The sequence below is a fragment of the Ricinus communis genome, chromosome 8, assembly GCF_019578655.1.
Source record: "Ricinus communis isolate WT05 ecotype wild-type chromosome 8, ASM1957865v1, whole genome shotgun sequence".
Taxonomy (NCBI): Eukaryota; Viridiplantae; Streptophyta; class Magnoliopsida; order Malpighiales; family Euphorbiaceae; genus Ricinus; species Ricinus communis.
The window spans coordinates 27,902,950-27,920,458 of NC_063263.1; the positions used below are offsets into that span (position 1 = coordinate 27,902,950).

The 17,509-nt window shown below is 31.4% G+C and overlaps 1 protein-coding gene and 1 pseudogene across 1 annotated transcript; both read right to left on the bottom strand.

Moving 5' to 3' along the window:
• Nucleotides 1-2,479: 2,479 nt before the first annotated feature.
• On the bottom strand, nucleotides 2,480-8,689 carry LOC8277785 (serine carboxypeptidase-like 34). The gene is given in 11 exon segments (XM_015719934.3): nucleotides 2,480-2,791; nucleotides 3,587-3,692; nucleotides 3,789-3,881; nucleotides 4,000-4,136; nucleotides 4,460-4,750; nucleotides 4,835-4,923; nucleotides 5,010-5,102; nucleotides 5,193-5,288; nucleotides 5,484-5,591; nucleotides 8,197-8,229; nucleotides 8,232-8,689. Coding segments are annotated over 11 exon segments (1,422 nt in total). The 5' UTR covers nucleotides 8,458-8,689; the 3' UTR covers nucleotides 2,480-2,641.
• Nucleotides 8,690-10,265: 1,576 nt separating this feature from the next.
• LOC112535035 lies at nucleotides 10,266-14,931 on the bottom strand (annotated as a pseudogene).
• Between the last annotated feature and the right edge of the window lie 2,578 nt (nucleotides 14,932-17,509).

Consider the following 17,509-nt stretch of genomic DNA (forward strand, 5'->3'; position numbering starts at 1 on the left):
TCTTGCGTGCCCGAAGCCTTGGTGCTTTAGTTTTTATTAGAAAAACAAAATCTGGAAGATGATGAAAAACATGTTCTTTTAGGCATCTAACTCTCAAGGTTCTTCCAATACCTTGACGGTTCCAATTGAGGATTTTCATGGTGAAGGTTGGGGCCATTCAAGGTTGGCCTGTCCCACCTTTTGAGAACTGCATGTAGAAAACTTTCTAGTTTTCATTTTCTCTATGTGCGTTGATTCAGTTTCTTCAAAACCACGCTTGCATGGAGTTGCTGATGTAGTAGTCTCGGAGATTTTAGTTATCACCACTCCTTGTCTTGCCCTTACTTTCCATTTTTTCACTTGTCGGGTTGGTTTCATCTCCTGAATTAAATTATCATAAAATATGTCTTAGGAAGGTAGGTTAGCAACCTCATCCACCTAATCTGCCCAAGCCTTTGTGCAACTCTAATGGCATTTGTGGGTTGAACTGTCTTCATGGGGGCTGTTAGAAAGGTCTGAAGAAGAAGCTCAACTTATGTCTCTCATTTTTTTCTTGATTAGAATGATGTTGCAGTATGTTTATTGCCACTTCGACCTGGTACTCTATAGCCAAAATGTCACGACGTCCCAAATTAGCGTATTTGCTTCGAATAGAGGAGCTCAGCATATCTAAGAAATACGGTGTGGGGGTAATGGGCTGTAACTCAGCTTTAAAACCCATTCTCTTGTTTTTTATTCCTAGAAATTACCCATTTTCCCCCAGCTCTGAAAGCCTAACCTGTTCTTGTTCAAAACCCAGAGGAACACTTGGCTTGGACAGATGAATCATAGTCGGAGGCCCATTACTCATATCCACCGAGGTCTTGGCTCCCCAATCTAGTGATTTAGAACCCATCTCCCATGTAGAAATATAGCCTGGCCCACTATTTCTTTCTTCTCCCAAGGTGCATGTAACAATAACATTTCTTGGTATGATTCCTTACTCTTCTGGTCTGACGGTGCCTCCCTATCATTTCTAATGACATCATTAGAAGAGGTTTGGAAGGAACCAAAGCCTCTCATGACCTGTGTGGCTGACATATCTATTTTCGAGGCATTAGAAGCTGCACCAGAAGATTGTCCCATTTCCAACCCTAATAACATTGCAGCATGCAAACCCGAGTTCTTTTCCTATGCTCCTTATTTAGATGATCTCCACGCAGATATTCTTGGTAACTGATGAATTTCGATATGTTTAGAATGATCTCTTTTCCATGGAGGTGGAAAGGAGGACACTAATTGTTCGTTGTTTGCAACTGCTTCCATGTTTTTCTCGCAGCTAGGACATGCTTTCACTATATGCCCCAATATACCACAGTAGTAACATACTGTTGGAAGTTGCTCATACCGAAATGGATACCAACGGTCTAAAGGATGTTCTTTTAAACGAAACCCTTTTGGTAAAGATTTATTCAGTTGAACATGAACTCTTATACGTAAAAACTTCACCCCATTCACTCCTTTTAAACCTTTTTCATCTATACAGATCAAGCCACCAAATAGCTTACTTATTTTAATGGCATTAGATTTGTTTACCTAATTCAGTGGAAGGTTTCTAACTTGCACTCAGAACGAGGAAAAGGAGAAGTCAACTTCATCTATGGCTTTGTTTGAAGGCCATTGTTGGATATTCACTAAATGATTTTGAACTGACCATGGCCTCCCTATTAATACTTTGGTATGTTCCTCAGTACGTTCCAAAGAGAAAAGGAAAGTGTCTTTAGAAAGCTTGGTAACCTTAAACTGCCCTACAAGTCGCCATGCCGGTGTAAAAGCTTCTTGAATCACTATGCTGCTAAACACTTTTGTAGATATGACTCTGCCCATCAGCTGGAAGGATTGATCACACTCATTATCATCTTCAGGATAAAGTTCAAGAATTGGATCACAGCACTGGAGGTTTTTGTTTGATGAATAAGATCTTGCAAGTTTTGGTCTCCCATTGCATGCAAGACTAACCGTGAGATTTGGAAAAGATGGATCAGAAGATAGTGATAGTACCCGTCAAGGGGAAGCTAAAAAAGGAGCTAAATAAAAGCTATAGAAAGAAGCTGAACAAGTTTATTAAATTTTTTCTATAAAGGTTTAACTTTCACCTGTTTTGCTTGAAAAAATGAAACGCCTTGAATAATCTAATGATTTAAGCTGCAGAAATACTCATTAATTCCTAAGACATGCTCACTTAATGGATATTAAAGGGACTTCTTCCAAAATCACAGAGGGACTTTCTCCCTCTTTAATATTTTAGTTGAAACTATGATATCTTTACTCCTTGTAAGAATTCTTTGACTCCTACTACAATAGAAAACATTTATTTGCTGCCAAGATTAGTGGAGGAGCACTGGAAATCTACCCAAATTAAAGGAAAAATAAGTAGAACTTAAAAGTTTGGTTACCAGTTTTAAGTTGTCAAATACATTAACCGGATCTCCTTTCTGTTGGCTTGGATTTAAACCTGGGGTAGCAAAACCGAAATAGGTTAAAGAAAAATTCAATTGTTTGAAACTCAATATCATCCAATTCATCTATATTTAGGCTTTTAATATTTTCTATACGACTTCATTTCTTATTTCAATTAGAAAGAATGAAGAAGCAATCATCATGTGTATTCCTTAAACGGCTATTACAATGGTACAGATGGCAGTTTCTCATTAGCCAAAAAATGTTTAATAAGCAGGAGAGAGTGCTTGGGCTTAAATGTTGGAACTTGGTGACCTGCCCCTCTAACTGTAACAAACATCAGTCCATCGTACTCAATTGTCCATCCACCAACCTATACAATAATACAACCAAAACTATAGCATTAGTAAGGAGAAAAAAAAACAAGGAAAGTAAAAATAAAATGTTATTTGGCTTCAATTATCGGCAACAGTCTTATGACATTTTTACTTTATTAATAATTTACTGTTTCATATGCTAATGTCATCTATTCATTCTGATATAGTTTTATATTTTTGTATTTTCATATTCTATAATTTTTTATGACATTTCTATAGTGTATATCCTTTAACACTTGAATGCTAAATCAATTATCATATCAGTAATATTTTATAAGGTGTTTATCAAATTAAAATCAATTCAATATAATAATTGTTTTCAAATAAGGTAACCTAATTAGTTATTTTAGACTTAAAACAAATGATAAGCACATAATAATTTATAGTTAAATTAAAAAATAATTATAGGTAACTTTTAACTATATAATGAATTTCAAGGCATATAAATATGTACTATTATTAAAATATGTGTTATTAGCAGTTCATATTATATTGGTGCCAAATCATTAAATGCTAATGTTACAACTGATGGAAGTATTTAAATGGTAAATAAAATAGAATATAAGGCACAAAGAAAAACCATAGAATATGAAAGTGTAAAATTACAAAATTATATTACAGTCAATTATGTTAACTTGTTTAGTAGTAAATTGTTGTCGGAGCAAACAAACGTTTGTCAGAAAATAAACTACAAAGTCATTTTATTAATAAGTGAAACTATATAATAGATTTCTATATTCATCCCAAAAAAAAATCAAAATAGGTAAAAGAAAAAAAAAAAAAAGAGTTACCTGTTTTTTATAATACCAGGGTGACCATTCCTGTCTAGTGTTTAACCCAAGCTTGTTTAATGTGTATCTTGTTGAAGTTACTGGAATTCTGCCGTCAGCATCCCCACTGTAATTGTTCAATAAGCACATTTGTGTACATGAATTAGTTTTTGTGCTTAACATTGTTGAATAATAAAGTTAACTAATTATTTCCACTGTTTACCTATAAACCCAGATTCTTATGCCTCCAGCTATTAGCTTTTTTATTATGGGAAGAATTGATGCTGGTGCATCATTCCAAAATGTAATGTTATTGCTGCAAATTTTTAATACAATGCCTTCGTTAAGTACTGAATTGTTGAATCAATGCCATCGAGAAAAAAAGAAAAAAAAAGAAAAGATGAAAGTAAAATCCTGAGCAAGATTAATGCTACCTGCAATGAGTCCATGGATATGGAATTTTTGTTGTATTAGCATGAAGAGCTTCTTGAACATCTGGCCTGTTCATATACATCTCTGTGTAGTCTGATGCACAAGGATCATAGCCTGCAGGCTTCCTGCGCCAATCTTCCTGCCAAAGAGGGGTTTAAAAATGAAATTATATCAAGGACCTGCACTCACTCGAAGGGCTAGTTGGTATTGCTTTTGGGCACTTGCTCTTAATAATTTGAATTTTTCTTATCATTTCTGAAATTGTTATTATTTCTGCTTTTTTTGAACTTGGAACATGATTTACTCTAGTTGTCACAAAAGTCAGATTCCAGGAACAGCTAAAAACAATATATTGAAAATAAGAAAAATTAATTAAAGAAACAAAAGGTGAAAAACAATGATAGACTGCCAATAAATGTTAAAAAAAAAAAAAGAAGATATTCTGAGATGATGCTGACTTACAAACTTGGAAAATAGTTGGGGAGCGATGCCTTCAATGACAGGGAGCTGTTTGGTAGTGCTAAAGTTGCTATTGACACATCTGGGAGCATACAAACTGTACATATCGATGATTTTGTACACATCAAAGTACTGATTGAGGGCTTGGTTACATTCTTTTGATGGACGTTGCTGGCTGAAGTTGCATTTGCTCTTGACATCATGGTAAACTCTATCAGATATTACAGCATGATCCCATGCGTAATCTATCATTCCTGTCTGATCTGTTTCATCATCTAATAATGCATTGCCAATCTGCACATTAGTGTAGTCCATCCATGTTATTTTATTTATATATATATATTACTCTTAAAAATATTGTAATTCTTCAAAACTCACCATAAAACCTTTAAAACTAATGTGATTCTTATTGAGAGCTTTTCTATTATTATCATAAATGACCTCCGCAAGCTGTGGGACGTAGTGACCTAAACATCGGTTTTAGAAAATAAGATAAATGACTTTTATAAGGTGGAAGCTACCTGAAAAAGACGAAAGAAAAAGAAAATAATACCCGCGTAGCTTTCTCCGGAAATGTAGAAGTCATGGGACTTGAACTGTGGAAATCTTTGAAACCAGTTGAGGAGAAATGTATATGAATCTTGAGCTGATCAAAATTTGTAAGAGATTAAAACGAAATAAATAAAGAAAAATACCGGAAATTAGGAAATTAAAGTAAAGGATAAGTGCATCTTACCTGCAAGTGTGTCACCCAGTTCATTGATGTCACTGCTGGTATTGGTGTAGGAGAATCCAACTCCAACAGGAGATTCAATAAATAATAAATTTGCAGCTGAACATTAGAAGGCATTCAATTATAATTAGATAAATAAAAATATTTTTTACAAGTTGTTAAGAAATTCAAGCCTAATCTTAATACTATGTATTAGTTATTAAAAAGAGGTCTCGAACTCTTTAATTAAGAGATATGAAATGAAAGATTAATATACAGAAGTAATGCCAATATAGATTATGCTACTAAATGTACCTTTGTTCCATGAGTAAGGGTTGAGCTTCAGTTCGGGTTGACGTTTTCGAGGGAAGAAAGGTCCCAGCTCCTCTGCTTCTCCATATCCGATTGACGAGCACCCAGGACCTGTAGTTTTTAATTAAGGCATTCCATGCGGTTGAGTTCATTTTTCTTTTTCTTCATTTCAATTCTTAGGAATTTCAATAACTCCTGGATTACGGAATTAAAATAGTGATTTTCTTACATCGTCATAGAAGTCATAATTCACCACTTTTTGGTGCAGATGAATTAAATTTTTTATCTTTTAAAAATAGATGTTATATAATATGGTAATTTGGTTCTTGTCTATGTTTCTTAAATAAAATAAAATAAAATATAATTACTTCTAAGATCCAAGTATTCATGTATCATTAGATAAAAAAAATATGATTATAAATCATAATAAAAATAAATATTTTACTGTTAGCCACTATTATCATATTGTTTATATAATATGATTTTAGAATTTAACAACTCTTAATTTCATCATTTGAATGTTTGAATTGTAATGAGAAAAGGTTAATAATCCAATAAGATAGGTCTGATAGTCAATTAACAAAATTTAGTGTTGTTAAACTTTAAATTCATGTTATTAATATGAGCAATATGACAATGATGACTTATCGGAGTAAAATCGGTTGAATTTTTATCAAAATTTTTTAATAATTAAATATTAACTACATATATTTTTTAGGTTTAATTGCTAAAAACATTATATACTTTGCATTTATTATCAAATTTAGTATGTACTATTTGAATTTTCAGTTTTAACATCAAATTTTAATATTGATTTCGATTTTAATCTCAGGAGAATTTATCAATAAAATTTGTTGTCGCGTGCGTGAACTCCAACAACAATAATAAAAAGAAAGAATTGAGTCAACACTCTCACTATTAAAATATTATCATTTAAGCACATAAAATTAATGAAACTCTAAAATAAAAAAAAAATTTATTTATATACTTGAATGATAATATTTTAGTAATGGAATGAATCAACATCTCTAACGTTGGCTCAATTTTTTTTTATTGTTGCTGGAATTTATATAAAACTAGCATATTTGAGAGCTAATTTTATTAAATGCTAAAATTAAAATCAATATTAAAGTATAATATTAAAATTTAAAAACTGTGCAAAATTCATGATATTTTTAAGCTTATTTTTTATCTAAAATAAAAATACATTTAAAGTTATATGAAAAAAAGAAATTATAAAATATTTATTCTTTTTTATATTCTTAAATATTGTTAAAGTGAAAAAAAAAAAAAAAGCTGTTAAGAAGTGGTTGTTATTTGATATAAATGCAGTCTTGTCCTATTAACAAGTTTCAATCTTGCTCGTAGAAAAGAGTAAAGAAAGAAAAAAGGTTGAATTTTGTTTAAATAAGAAAAGTATCACTGCTAGAAAATCAATGGACTATATATAATATATATTTATCCAGCATTTGGGCCATATATGTTGTGGTCCTTATCCGTTGGTTAGTAGAAGTTACATAATATGACAAAGAACTCCAAATGATGAATCAAATTGGGATCGTAATAGTTATCATTTAGATCTTAAACTTATTTATTTATTATAATTAATATTTTGATTCTTGGTTTTTAGGTTGTGAACTTAATATTAAAGGAATTTATTATTAGTCTTTCACAGTTTACTCAGAGATTAAGAAAAAGGCCACATTTGCAGATTTCAGAAAATCATTCCATCATGGATTGCCATCTGTTATATTATAATGTTTCAATGGGAATATTCTAATTTAATCAAAGGTTTATTTTGATAATGGTCCATAATAAATTAACTCCAGATCTACTTTACATAAATTTAAGATATAATATTTCTATTTATGTCTCAAATTTAAATCTTATTATATGTATGTAAAAAGATAATTTTTTTATGGTTTTTGATTTTGTATCTGATTCAAGATGAATTTTATTAAAATTTTATAGTTTATTTATAAGTTTAGAATTTATATATTTATTAAAATAAAGGTAATTTTAGAATCATAAATAAAAATAAATTAAATCTAATAAAACCGATAAAAATTTTAAATTCTTTTTAATTTTATCATTTCATTCTAATTTCTACTTGACGTCTTTTCTTTTTTAAACACAATATTAATTTTATTTTAAATAAACTATATAGTTACTTCCTCATGGAATATGATGAATTAATTCCTTTGAAAATTAAATAAATTTTAGCTAAATACAGGGATAAAGAAATGTAATCTTTTTCTGAAAGTGATATTGTGTCTAGTTGTCACCAATACATTCTTTTTTTCTTAATTTGGTGAGATTCCTAAAGTAACTTCACTTTACTCACTAGACTAAGGCATAGCTCCGATATAATAAGTTTAAAAATAAAAACGAAATAATAATTGAAATCAAGAAAATAAAACAACTTAATTTTGAATAGGTCAAGCAATAACGAGAATGGATGGACACATATTATTATTAAAAGTATGATTATGAGTATATAATTAAATTGTAATTTTTTTAGCATGTTAGTAAATAGAGGGAATGAATTATTAATTATTTTATAAAACAAAAATAAAAGAAAAAAAATCTCTAACGGATATCTTAATTCCCAACACGTATTTGAGCAGTCGCAACCATTGAACTCCGATAAGGAAATAATTAAGAGAAGACTTTTCAAAGAAAATAATAATCAAGAGAAGAGAGTTAATGAATTCACCTCCGTTAAGCCAAAGAACAAGGGGTTTTCTTGAGGTTTTGTGGTGGCTTCAAAGAACCAATAAAACAGTGCTCTTCCATGAGTTACATTGACAGTAACATAGCCTGCATATTGCTTGAAGCTCACTTCTGGCTGGCCTGGAAGTTTAATGACTCTATCTGCTTCTTGTTCATGGCTAAGCTCACACCCAGAAACAGCAGCAGCACCACCTAGGCTCATCAACAAAACAGGAGCAACTAAAAGAAAAGCAAAGAAGGCCATTTTGTTTTAATATGTACTTCTTCCCTTCTGTTTGGTATGATATATAGTGTTTGTATGTGGCATATGAATTTGCAAAGAATTTCAAAGACAGATAAGAATCATCTGTAATGTTGCTGTTTATGTCTTTTCTAAGGTTCTTAATTACAAAGATTCATTCCATCTTTTTATTCCCTTATGGAAAATATCTCATTTTGGAAGTATATCTGTTGTTTATTGAAACTAGAAGAGCTAACAAAAGTAGGTGTGGCCACTCATGGTATTTAATAAATTTGTTGCTTGCTTTCAAAATAAAGGGGAAGATTGGACTTTTCAAACTTAATTAATTTCTTCAATTGCTTTGAACTCAAAATACTCTACTCTCCTTTCTCTAATTTCCACTTTTAACTACGGATAAGAAATTTTCGTCTCCCGAAAATCAAACTGACTGGAAAATGGATTCAAAAAGTTTAATTAGTTAAATCGGTAATTTTGGTTTCGATTTCAGTTTCAATTTTTATATTAAAAATATAAATAAATTTAATAACTTTTTAAAGAGAAAATGAGTTGTTTTAACTGTATTATTATTATTATTTTATAAAATATTGTAACTAAATTATATATATATATATATATATATATATATATATATATATGTATATATATATATATATATGTATATATATATATATATGTATATTAATTTTATAAAATTCAGATTTTATTCAAATCTAAAGAATTTTAGTTTATAGAGTAATAATTAGCATTAATTTTATTATTAACCTTTTGACACAAGAAGTTACGTGGTTTTCTTAGTAACACTTTAGACCCTGAAAATTAAAATGTTAACAATTTACATTCAAATTTACTAATACTATTAATGAAATAGTTGTAGTTTATTCATCCACTACTCTTCCATTCTTTATCAAGTTAGCTTTTATCCAATACTAGCCATGTCAATTTTTATAAAGTTTAGAGAGAAAAATCAAAAAGAAAGGAAATAGTCTCATACTATAATTTTTTTCTTTAATTCTAATTAATTCTGGCGAATTTTAAATGATTTGATAAGACTGGAGAACTTTACATTTCGTCGTCTATATGACAAGACATGATGGGAATTGTAGGTTTCATCAATTAACTCCCCAATAGCAAAAAATACTATGATAAGTTGAATTAGAAGAAAACTAGAAATTACCAATTTAATCCACAAATTCGGATCGTTCAAAGATTGAAGTAAGAAGATGGATGTTACTTAACCCCTTTACCAACAAGGATAAAGATACTAAAATAGACTTTGAATTTCCTCTTATGCCACAAACAAGAAAGTTTGATAAATAATAAGAAAACAAAGATTTAGATTTTGACACCACGAGCTAGAATAAAGCTTGATAAGTCACAAAGTTCAAGCAAGAAATTAAAGACAAAATTTCTCACAATAAAACTCAAACAAAATTTCATATATAAACTTCAATCATGCTCCAAAAGAAAGAGAAAAGGACTTGTTTATATAGAGTACAAGTCCATGCACACACTACTAAAATAGACTCACACACATAGGATTACTTTTACTCTTAAATGGCCTTAGTAACCACTATCCACACTAATAGCCATTACTTGGTATTAATTACCCCATTAACTTGTATATGGTGGCTCTTAATAACCACTACCCACATTGATAGCCATTACTTGGTATTAATTACCACATTAACTTGTATGGTGGCTACATGTAACCCTAATTTTTATTAACATAAAAATAAGTTAAATATTATTACTTAGGCCTCCATGGATGCCTTATTGGGTTGAAGTTCTTGGGCTTTCCAAATGCCCCTAATTAAACCCAATATGGCTTGTTGAAGCTTCTTGGATTTGGACCTTGTGATTGGGCCTTCTTGTACTATTAATGGATCTTGGATCTCTTTAAGCTTTGAACTTGGATTCACATCATTCCCCCTTTCTTCAAAAGGATTTGTCCACAAATCAGCTCCATCATCTTCATCACCTACATCAAACAAAGACAAGTCACTAACATTGAAAATAGCACTAACATTGCCATACTCACTTGGAAGTTCTAGCTTGTAGGCATTGTTTTTGATGCGTTAAAGCACTTTAAAAGGACCAACTCCTCTTGGCATAAGCTTTGATTTCCTTTGGTTAGGAAATCTTTCTTTCCTCAAGTGCACCCACACCCAATCTCCAGGCTCAAAAATGACTTGCTTCCTCCCTTTGTTGTGTTGTTTTTCATATTGGAGTGTTTTCTTCTCAATGTTTGCATGCACCTTCTCATCCAAAGTCTTGATGAATTCAACTTTTTGTTTCCCCTCTAAATTAGCTTTGTCCAATGGTAATGGTAGCAAATCTAATGGAGTCAATGGATTGAATCCATACACAACTTCAAAGGGTGAGCAATTTGTTGAACCATGCACACTCCTATTGTAAGCAAATTCCATATGTGGCAAACATTCTTCCCAATTCTTCAGATTTCTTTGGATGAGAGCCCTCAAAAGTGTTGCAAGTGTCCTATTGACCACCTTTGTTTGTCCATCCGTTTGCGGATGACAAGTTATAGAATACAAAAGCTTTGTCCCTATCTTTCCCCAAAGAGTCTTCCAAAAGTGACTTAGAAATTTGACATCCCTATCACTCACAATGGTCCTTGGCACTCCATGCAGCCTTACAATCTCCTTGAAGAATAGATTCACAATATGGGTTGCATCATCTGTCTTGTGACATGGAATGAAATGTGCCATTTTGCTAAACCTGTCAACAACAACAAAAATAGAATCTCTCCCTCCCTTGGACCTAGGTAATCCTAAAACAAAGTCCATAGAAATGTCTACCCAAGGTTCATTTGGTATGGGAAGAGGTGTATACAAACCATGAGGCATTGCTTTGGATTTGGCTTGTTTGCAAGTAATGCATTTCTCACAAATTCTCTCAACATCCTTTTTCATGTGTGGCCAAAAGAAATGGTCACCCAACATATCCAAAGTTTTCTTAATCCCAAAATGTCCCATTAAACCTCCACTATGTGCCTCTCTCACAAGTAACTCTCTCAAAGAAATTTGTGGCACACACAATTTGTTTTTCCCGAAAAAGAAAACCATCAAACTTATAGAACTTATCAAAACCCCCTTTCTCACATACCCCATAAACATTAGCAAAATCAGGATCATTAGAATACAGATCTTTTATGTATTCAAATCCTAATAATTTTGCATCAAGTTTAGAGATCAAGGCATACCTTCTTGACAATGCATCGGCTACCACATTTTCTTTCCCTTGCTTGTACTTAATGATGTATGGAAAGGATTCAATGAATTCCACCCATTTTGCATGTCTCTTGTTGAGCTTTCCTTGTCCTTTGAGATATTTCAAGGACTCATGGTCAGTGTGAATTATGAATTCTTTGTAGCCAAGGTAATGCTGCCATGTCTTTAGAACCCTCACTAATGCATAGAACTCCTTGTCATATGTAGGGTAGTTTAGACTTGCTCCACTTAGCTTTTCGCTAAAGAATGCTATGGGCTTGCCTTCTTGCACCAAAACTCCTCCAATACCTATGCCACTTGCATCACACTAGATCTCAAAAGGTTTAGTAAAATTTGGCAAAGATAACAAGGGTGCAGAACTTAATTTGTCTTTTAGCAAGTTAAAAGCCTCATCTTGTTCAATTTCCCACTTAAAACCAACATTATTTTTTATGCATTCAGTTAAAGGTGAAGCTATGGTAGAAAAATTCTTAATGAACCTTCTATAAAAGCTAGCTAAACCATGAAAGCTTCTTACATCACTTACACTTGTGGGTGTTGGCCATTCTCTAATTACTTTTACCTTTTCTTGATCAACATAAATACCCTTGTCATTGACAATATATCCAAGAAAAGTCATTTCATTAGTGCAAAAACAACATTTCTTTAGATTAGCATACAACTTCTCTTCTCTAAGCACATCAAAAACACAAGTCAAATGTTGTACATGCTCATCTAGATTTTTGCTATAAACCAAGATATCATCAAAATAGACAACAACAAATTTGCCTATAAATGCTCTTAAAACATGATTCATCAATCTCATGAAAGTGCTTGGTGCATTAGTTAAACCAAAAGGCATTACTAACCACTCATATAAACCATGTTTAGTTTTAAAATCTGTTTTCCATTCATCACCTTCTCTCATTCTAATTTGATGATAACCAGATTTCAAATCAATTTTTGAAAACAAATATGAACCATGCAATTCATCCAACATGTCATCTAGCCTAGGAATAGGATGTCTATACTTCACCGTGATTTTGTTGATGGCACGACAATCAACACACATCCTCCAAGTTCCATCTTTCTTAGGCACTAACAAGACGGGTACGGCACATGGACTCATGCTTTCATGAACATAACCCTTCTCCATAAGCTCACTCACTTGCTTTTCGATTTCCTTGGTCTCCTCCGGATTACATCTATATGCTGGTCTATTTGGAATGCTTGCTCCGGGTATGAAATCAATTTGGTGCTCAATGCCTCTTTTAGGTGGCAAACCATTTGGAATTTCTTCCGGAAATAAATCTTCATAAACCTGCAAAAGATCAACAACAACACTAGGCAAACAATTGGTTATTTTGTTAGAAATATGCAAAATCTCCTTGTACATAAGTACAAGCATGTGTTGCCTCAAAAGCATATCTTCCTTCACATCACTCATTTTTGCATAAACACTCATTTTTCTTTCATTTGAACCTTCCTTGTTTTCTCTCACCTTGTGTTTCCCATTTTGGTCAAGAGAATTGGAATTTTTAGGTTCACTCATCTCACCTTTTTCTTTACTCTCAAAGGTTTCCCTTCCTAAAGAGTTTTCCAATGAAGAACCAATTTCTTCATATTGTTGCTTGATACGCATTTGGTCTTCAAAAATCTGTTTTGGAGTTAATGGTCCAAGGTTAAACCTTTTTTCATCCATAGTCAAAGTATACATATTTTTGAATCCATCATGACTAGCCCTTCTATCATATTGCCAAGGTCTCCCCAACAACATATGTCCGGCCAACATTGGCAACAGATCACACAACACCTCATCCTTATATCTACCAATTTGAAAAGAAACTAAAACTTGCTTATTTACCTTTACAACTCCACTTTCATTAAGCCATTGCAACTTGTATGGTCTTGGGTGCTTGGTAGTAGGCAACTTCAATTTCTCCACTAGCAAAGTGCTTGCTACATTGGTACAACTTCCACTATCCACAATCATGTTGCACAACTTGTTAGAAATCAAACAATGAGTATGAAACAAATTTTTCCTTTGCTCCCTATGGACATCATGTTTATTTTGCAAACTCAATGTTCTTTGAACAACAAGATTATCTCTCTTAGCACATTCAACATCACTACAATCTTCTAAAGAAGGCATATCATCATCACTATCCCCCTCACTCTCCGACTCAATATCACCATCCCTTAGAATCATAACTTTCTTATTTGGACATTCCCTAGCAATGTGCCCATGATCCAAACACTTAAAACATTTGATTCCCCTAGTTTGGGTTGGTTGATTCTCGCCCTTTCCCTTATTACCCAAGTCAATTTTAGGTTTAGTTTCTTCCACTTTTGACTTAGTAAAAGGTTTATCATCCTTTTTCCCCCAAGAATTTTTCCAAGAAGAAGAAGAACCCATATTTGGTTTAGAATCATACCTCTTTCTTTTCAATTACCTTTCCACTTTCATGGCCAAATTCACCATATCTTCAATCTCCACATAATGTTGCAAATCAACAACATCAGCAATGTCTTTATTTAGCCCTCTCAAGAACCTTGCCATGGTAGCTTCACGATCTTCTATCACATTTGCTCGAATCATAGCCTTCTCCATTTCTTTGTGATACTCCTCCACACTCATAGATCCTTGAATTAGAGTTTGTAATCTTTGATGAAGCTCTCTGTAGTAGTGGCTTGGAACAAACCTCTTTCTCATGATTTGCTTCATTTCTCTCCAAGACTCCACGGGTCTTTCTCCATATCTACGTCTTTCCTTGTAAAATTGATCCCACCAAACAATTGCATAATCACTAAACTCAACAGTAAGTTTTACCTTTTTCTCCTCCGAATAATTATGACATTCGAAGATGAGTTCCACTTTCCTCTCCCATTCAAGGTACACATCTGGATCATTTCTTCCTTGGAATGAAGGAATCTTCATTTTGATGCTTCCAAGGTTGCGATCAACATCATCATTTGGATGTCTTCTCCTAGCTTGTCTCCTAGGATTGATTTGTTGTCCCAACAAGGTGACTTGATCATCATCCAAATCATCCTCTCCTTCATAGTCCTCTTGGTCAATTGGTGGACGTCTCCTTTTTCTAGGCTCTCCATGTAATTGGTTAAGGATGTCATCATGCTTCTCTAATTTTTCATTGACTCCCGCCATCATATTAAACATTCTTTCGAATTGTTGTTGCATAGCTTGAATCACATGATCATTTGTATAAGAAGAACTTGTGTCTTTTGACATGATTGTAAAACCTAAAATTTTAACAAAAGAAAATAGAAAGAAATAATCTCACAACACTCTCACATATTTCACTCAAAATTGATGTATACCACTCATGTTTACACTCAATTTTGGCTTTTTTTTTTCTAATGATCTCACACTCTTGCCTTTTACCTCTCAAATTTGCCTTTTGATTTCTTAGATGAACTAAGTTTCTCAATCAAATAAAATTTCAAGAATGTAGTAATCAATGATAAAAAAAAAAAGGTAGGCTAACACGAAAATAATAAGGTAGGCTTAAAGAAATGAACAATTTGTAACAAATAGGCTAATAGAAATGAATAACAAAGATAGATAATCAAGAACACAAAGAGACAGAATTATAAAGATAGATCTCAATGGAATATGAAGAGTCAATTTTTTTTTTATGTAATCTGAGATCTAACACAAAAATATCAAAGATAACAATTTTTTTCTTTTAGGACGATTTTTTTTTTTTTGATATATGCAAACAAAATCTTGAGATAAGAAGAATAAAGATAAAAATAATAATAATAATAACAAGAACAATAGATGGCAAAAGGTGCAAAATATAAGATGAACACAAGATATTGAGAATTAAATGATAGTATTGGATACGCAAACCTCAATCTCGAGCCAATGCTTTGATACCACTTATGATGGGAATTGTAGGTTTCATCAATTAACTCCCCAATAGCAAAAATACTATGATAAGTTGAATTAGAAGAAAACTAGAAATTACCAATTTAATCCACAAATTCGGATCGTTCAAAGATTGAAGTAAGAAGATGGATGCTACTTAACCCCTTTACCAACAAGGATAAAGATACTAAGATAGACTTTGAATTTCCTCTTATGCCACAAACAAGAAAGTTTGATAAATAACAAGAAAACAAAGATTTAGATTTTGACACCACAAGCTAGAATAAAGCTTGATAAGTCACAAAGTTCAAGCAAGAAATTAAAGACAAAATTCCTCACAATAAAACTCAAACAAAATTTCATATATCAACTTCAATCATGCTCCAAAAGAAAGAGAAAATGACTTGTTTATATAGAGTACAAGTCCATGCGCACACTACTAAAATAGACTCACACATATAGGATTACTTTTACTCTTAAATGGCCTTAGTAACCACTATCCACACTAATAGCCATTACTTGGTATTAATTACCCCATTAACTTGTATATGGTGGCTCTTAATAACCACTACCCACATTGATAGCCATTACTTGGTAATAATTACCACATTAACTTGTATGGTGGCTACATGTAACCCTAATTTTTATTAACATAAAAACAAGTTAAATATTATTCCTTGGGCCTCCATGGATGCCTTATTGGGTTGAAGTTCTTGGGCTTTCCAAATGTCCCTACTTAAACCCAATATGGCTTGTTGAAGCTTCTTGGATTTGGACCTTGTGATTGGGCCTTCTTGTACTATTAATGGATCTTGGATCTCTTTAAGCTTTGAACTTGGATTCACATCAAGACAGATTTTACAGCAATTGGACTTCATTTGAAATTTAATTTTCAAAACTATTAATGGTGTTAATGCATACAAACATAAATTACTAACAATATAATTTTCAGATAATTAAAATATCACCAGAAAAACCACATAACCTTTTGTGTCAAAAGGTTGAATCAAAGGATTAATTTTTATATTTTTTACTTAATTATTTGATAACTTATTAAAGTATCTTAAACTAAAGAAAATAAATATTAATTATCTAAGTTAAATTACTTAATGATAATAATTTTAAAAAAATTTATTTAAATCCAAAGAATTATTTTAAACATGATATTTTTTTGATATTGATGATTTATATTTATTTTTAAAATTAAAATTCTAAAATAAATTATAAATATAGATTTTACAAAACAGATAATTTCTTTTTCAAATGTATAGATAGCTTATAGAATGTATTAACTATTCTCATCAGAGTAATTTATACAAAAAGAAGTCTTTAAAATTAAAATTAGTAAAGAAAGATAGTTATATCAATAATTGAAACCATATACTTTCTAAACTTGTATATAAAAACTTAATTGAAAATTATACACCTCAAAAGATAATAAATTTTAAATAATTTTTATAATATATTTATATAATAGAGGGTCACAAATTAAATCTTAGGGAAAACTTCATAAATACGGAAACTCATGAATTTTTTATCAAAAAATCGTGTCCCAACAATTGTTTAAAAAAATATTTAAATTATTGAAAATAATATCAAAAGTACCTGAATTTTTGAAAAAAAGCATAAAACCTAAAAAGTAAAGAATAAATCAACACAAATCCACTAAATCAAATAAAAAATAAACAGATTGATGAAACTTTATTTTTAGAATCTATTTTAAAGCCAAAATCGACAACTACATTCAAAAAAATAAAAGAAGAATGTTAGTTTCGAATATTTAAAATAAAATTATAAATCTCACAAAATTATTTTATTTTTCTTCAAATTTTTATTATTTTTGATAGATTTCTAGCCAACATTGATGAAATCGACACATTTACATGAGTTTCAAAGATGATTAATCAATCCAAATTGATTTTAGCAAATCAAATAT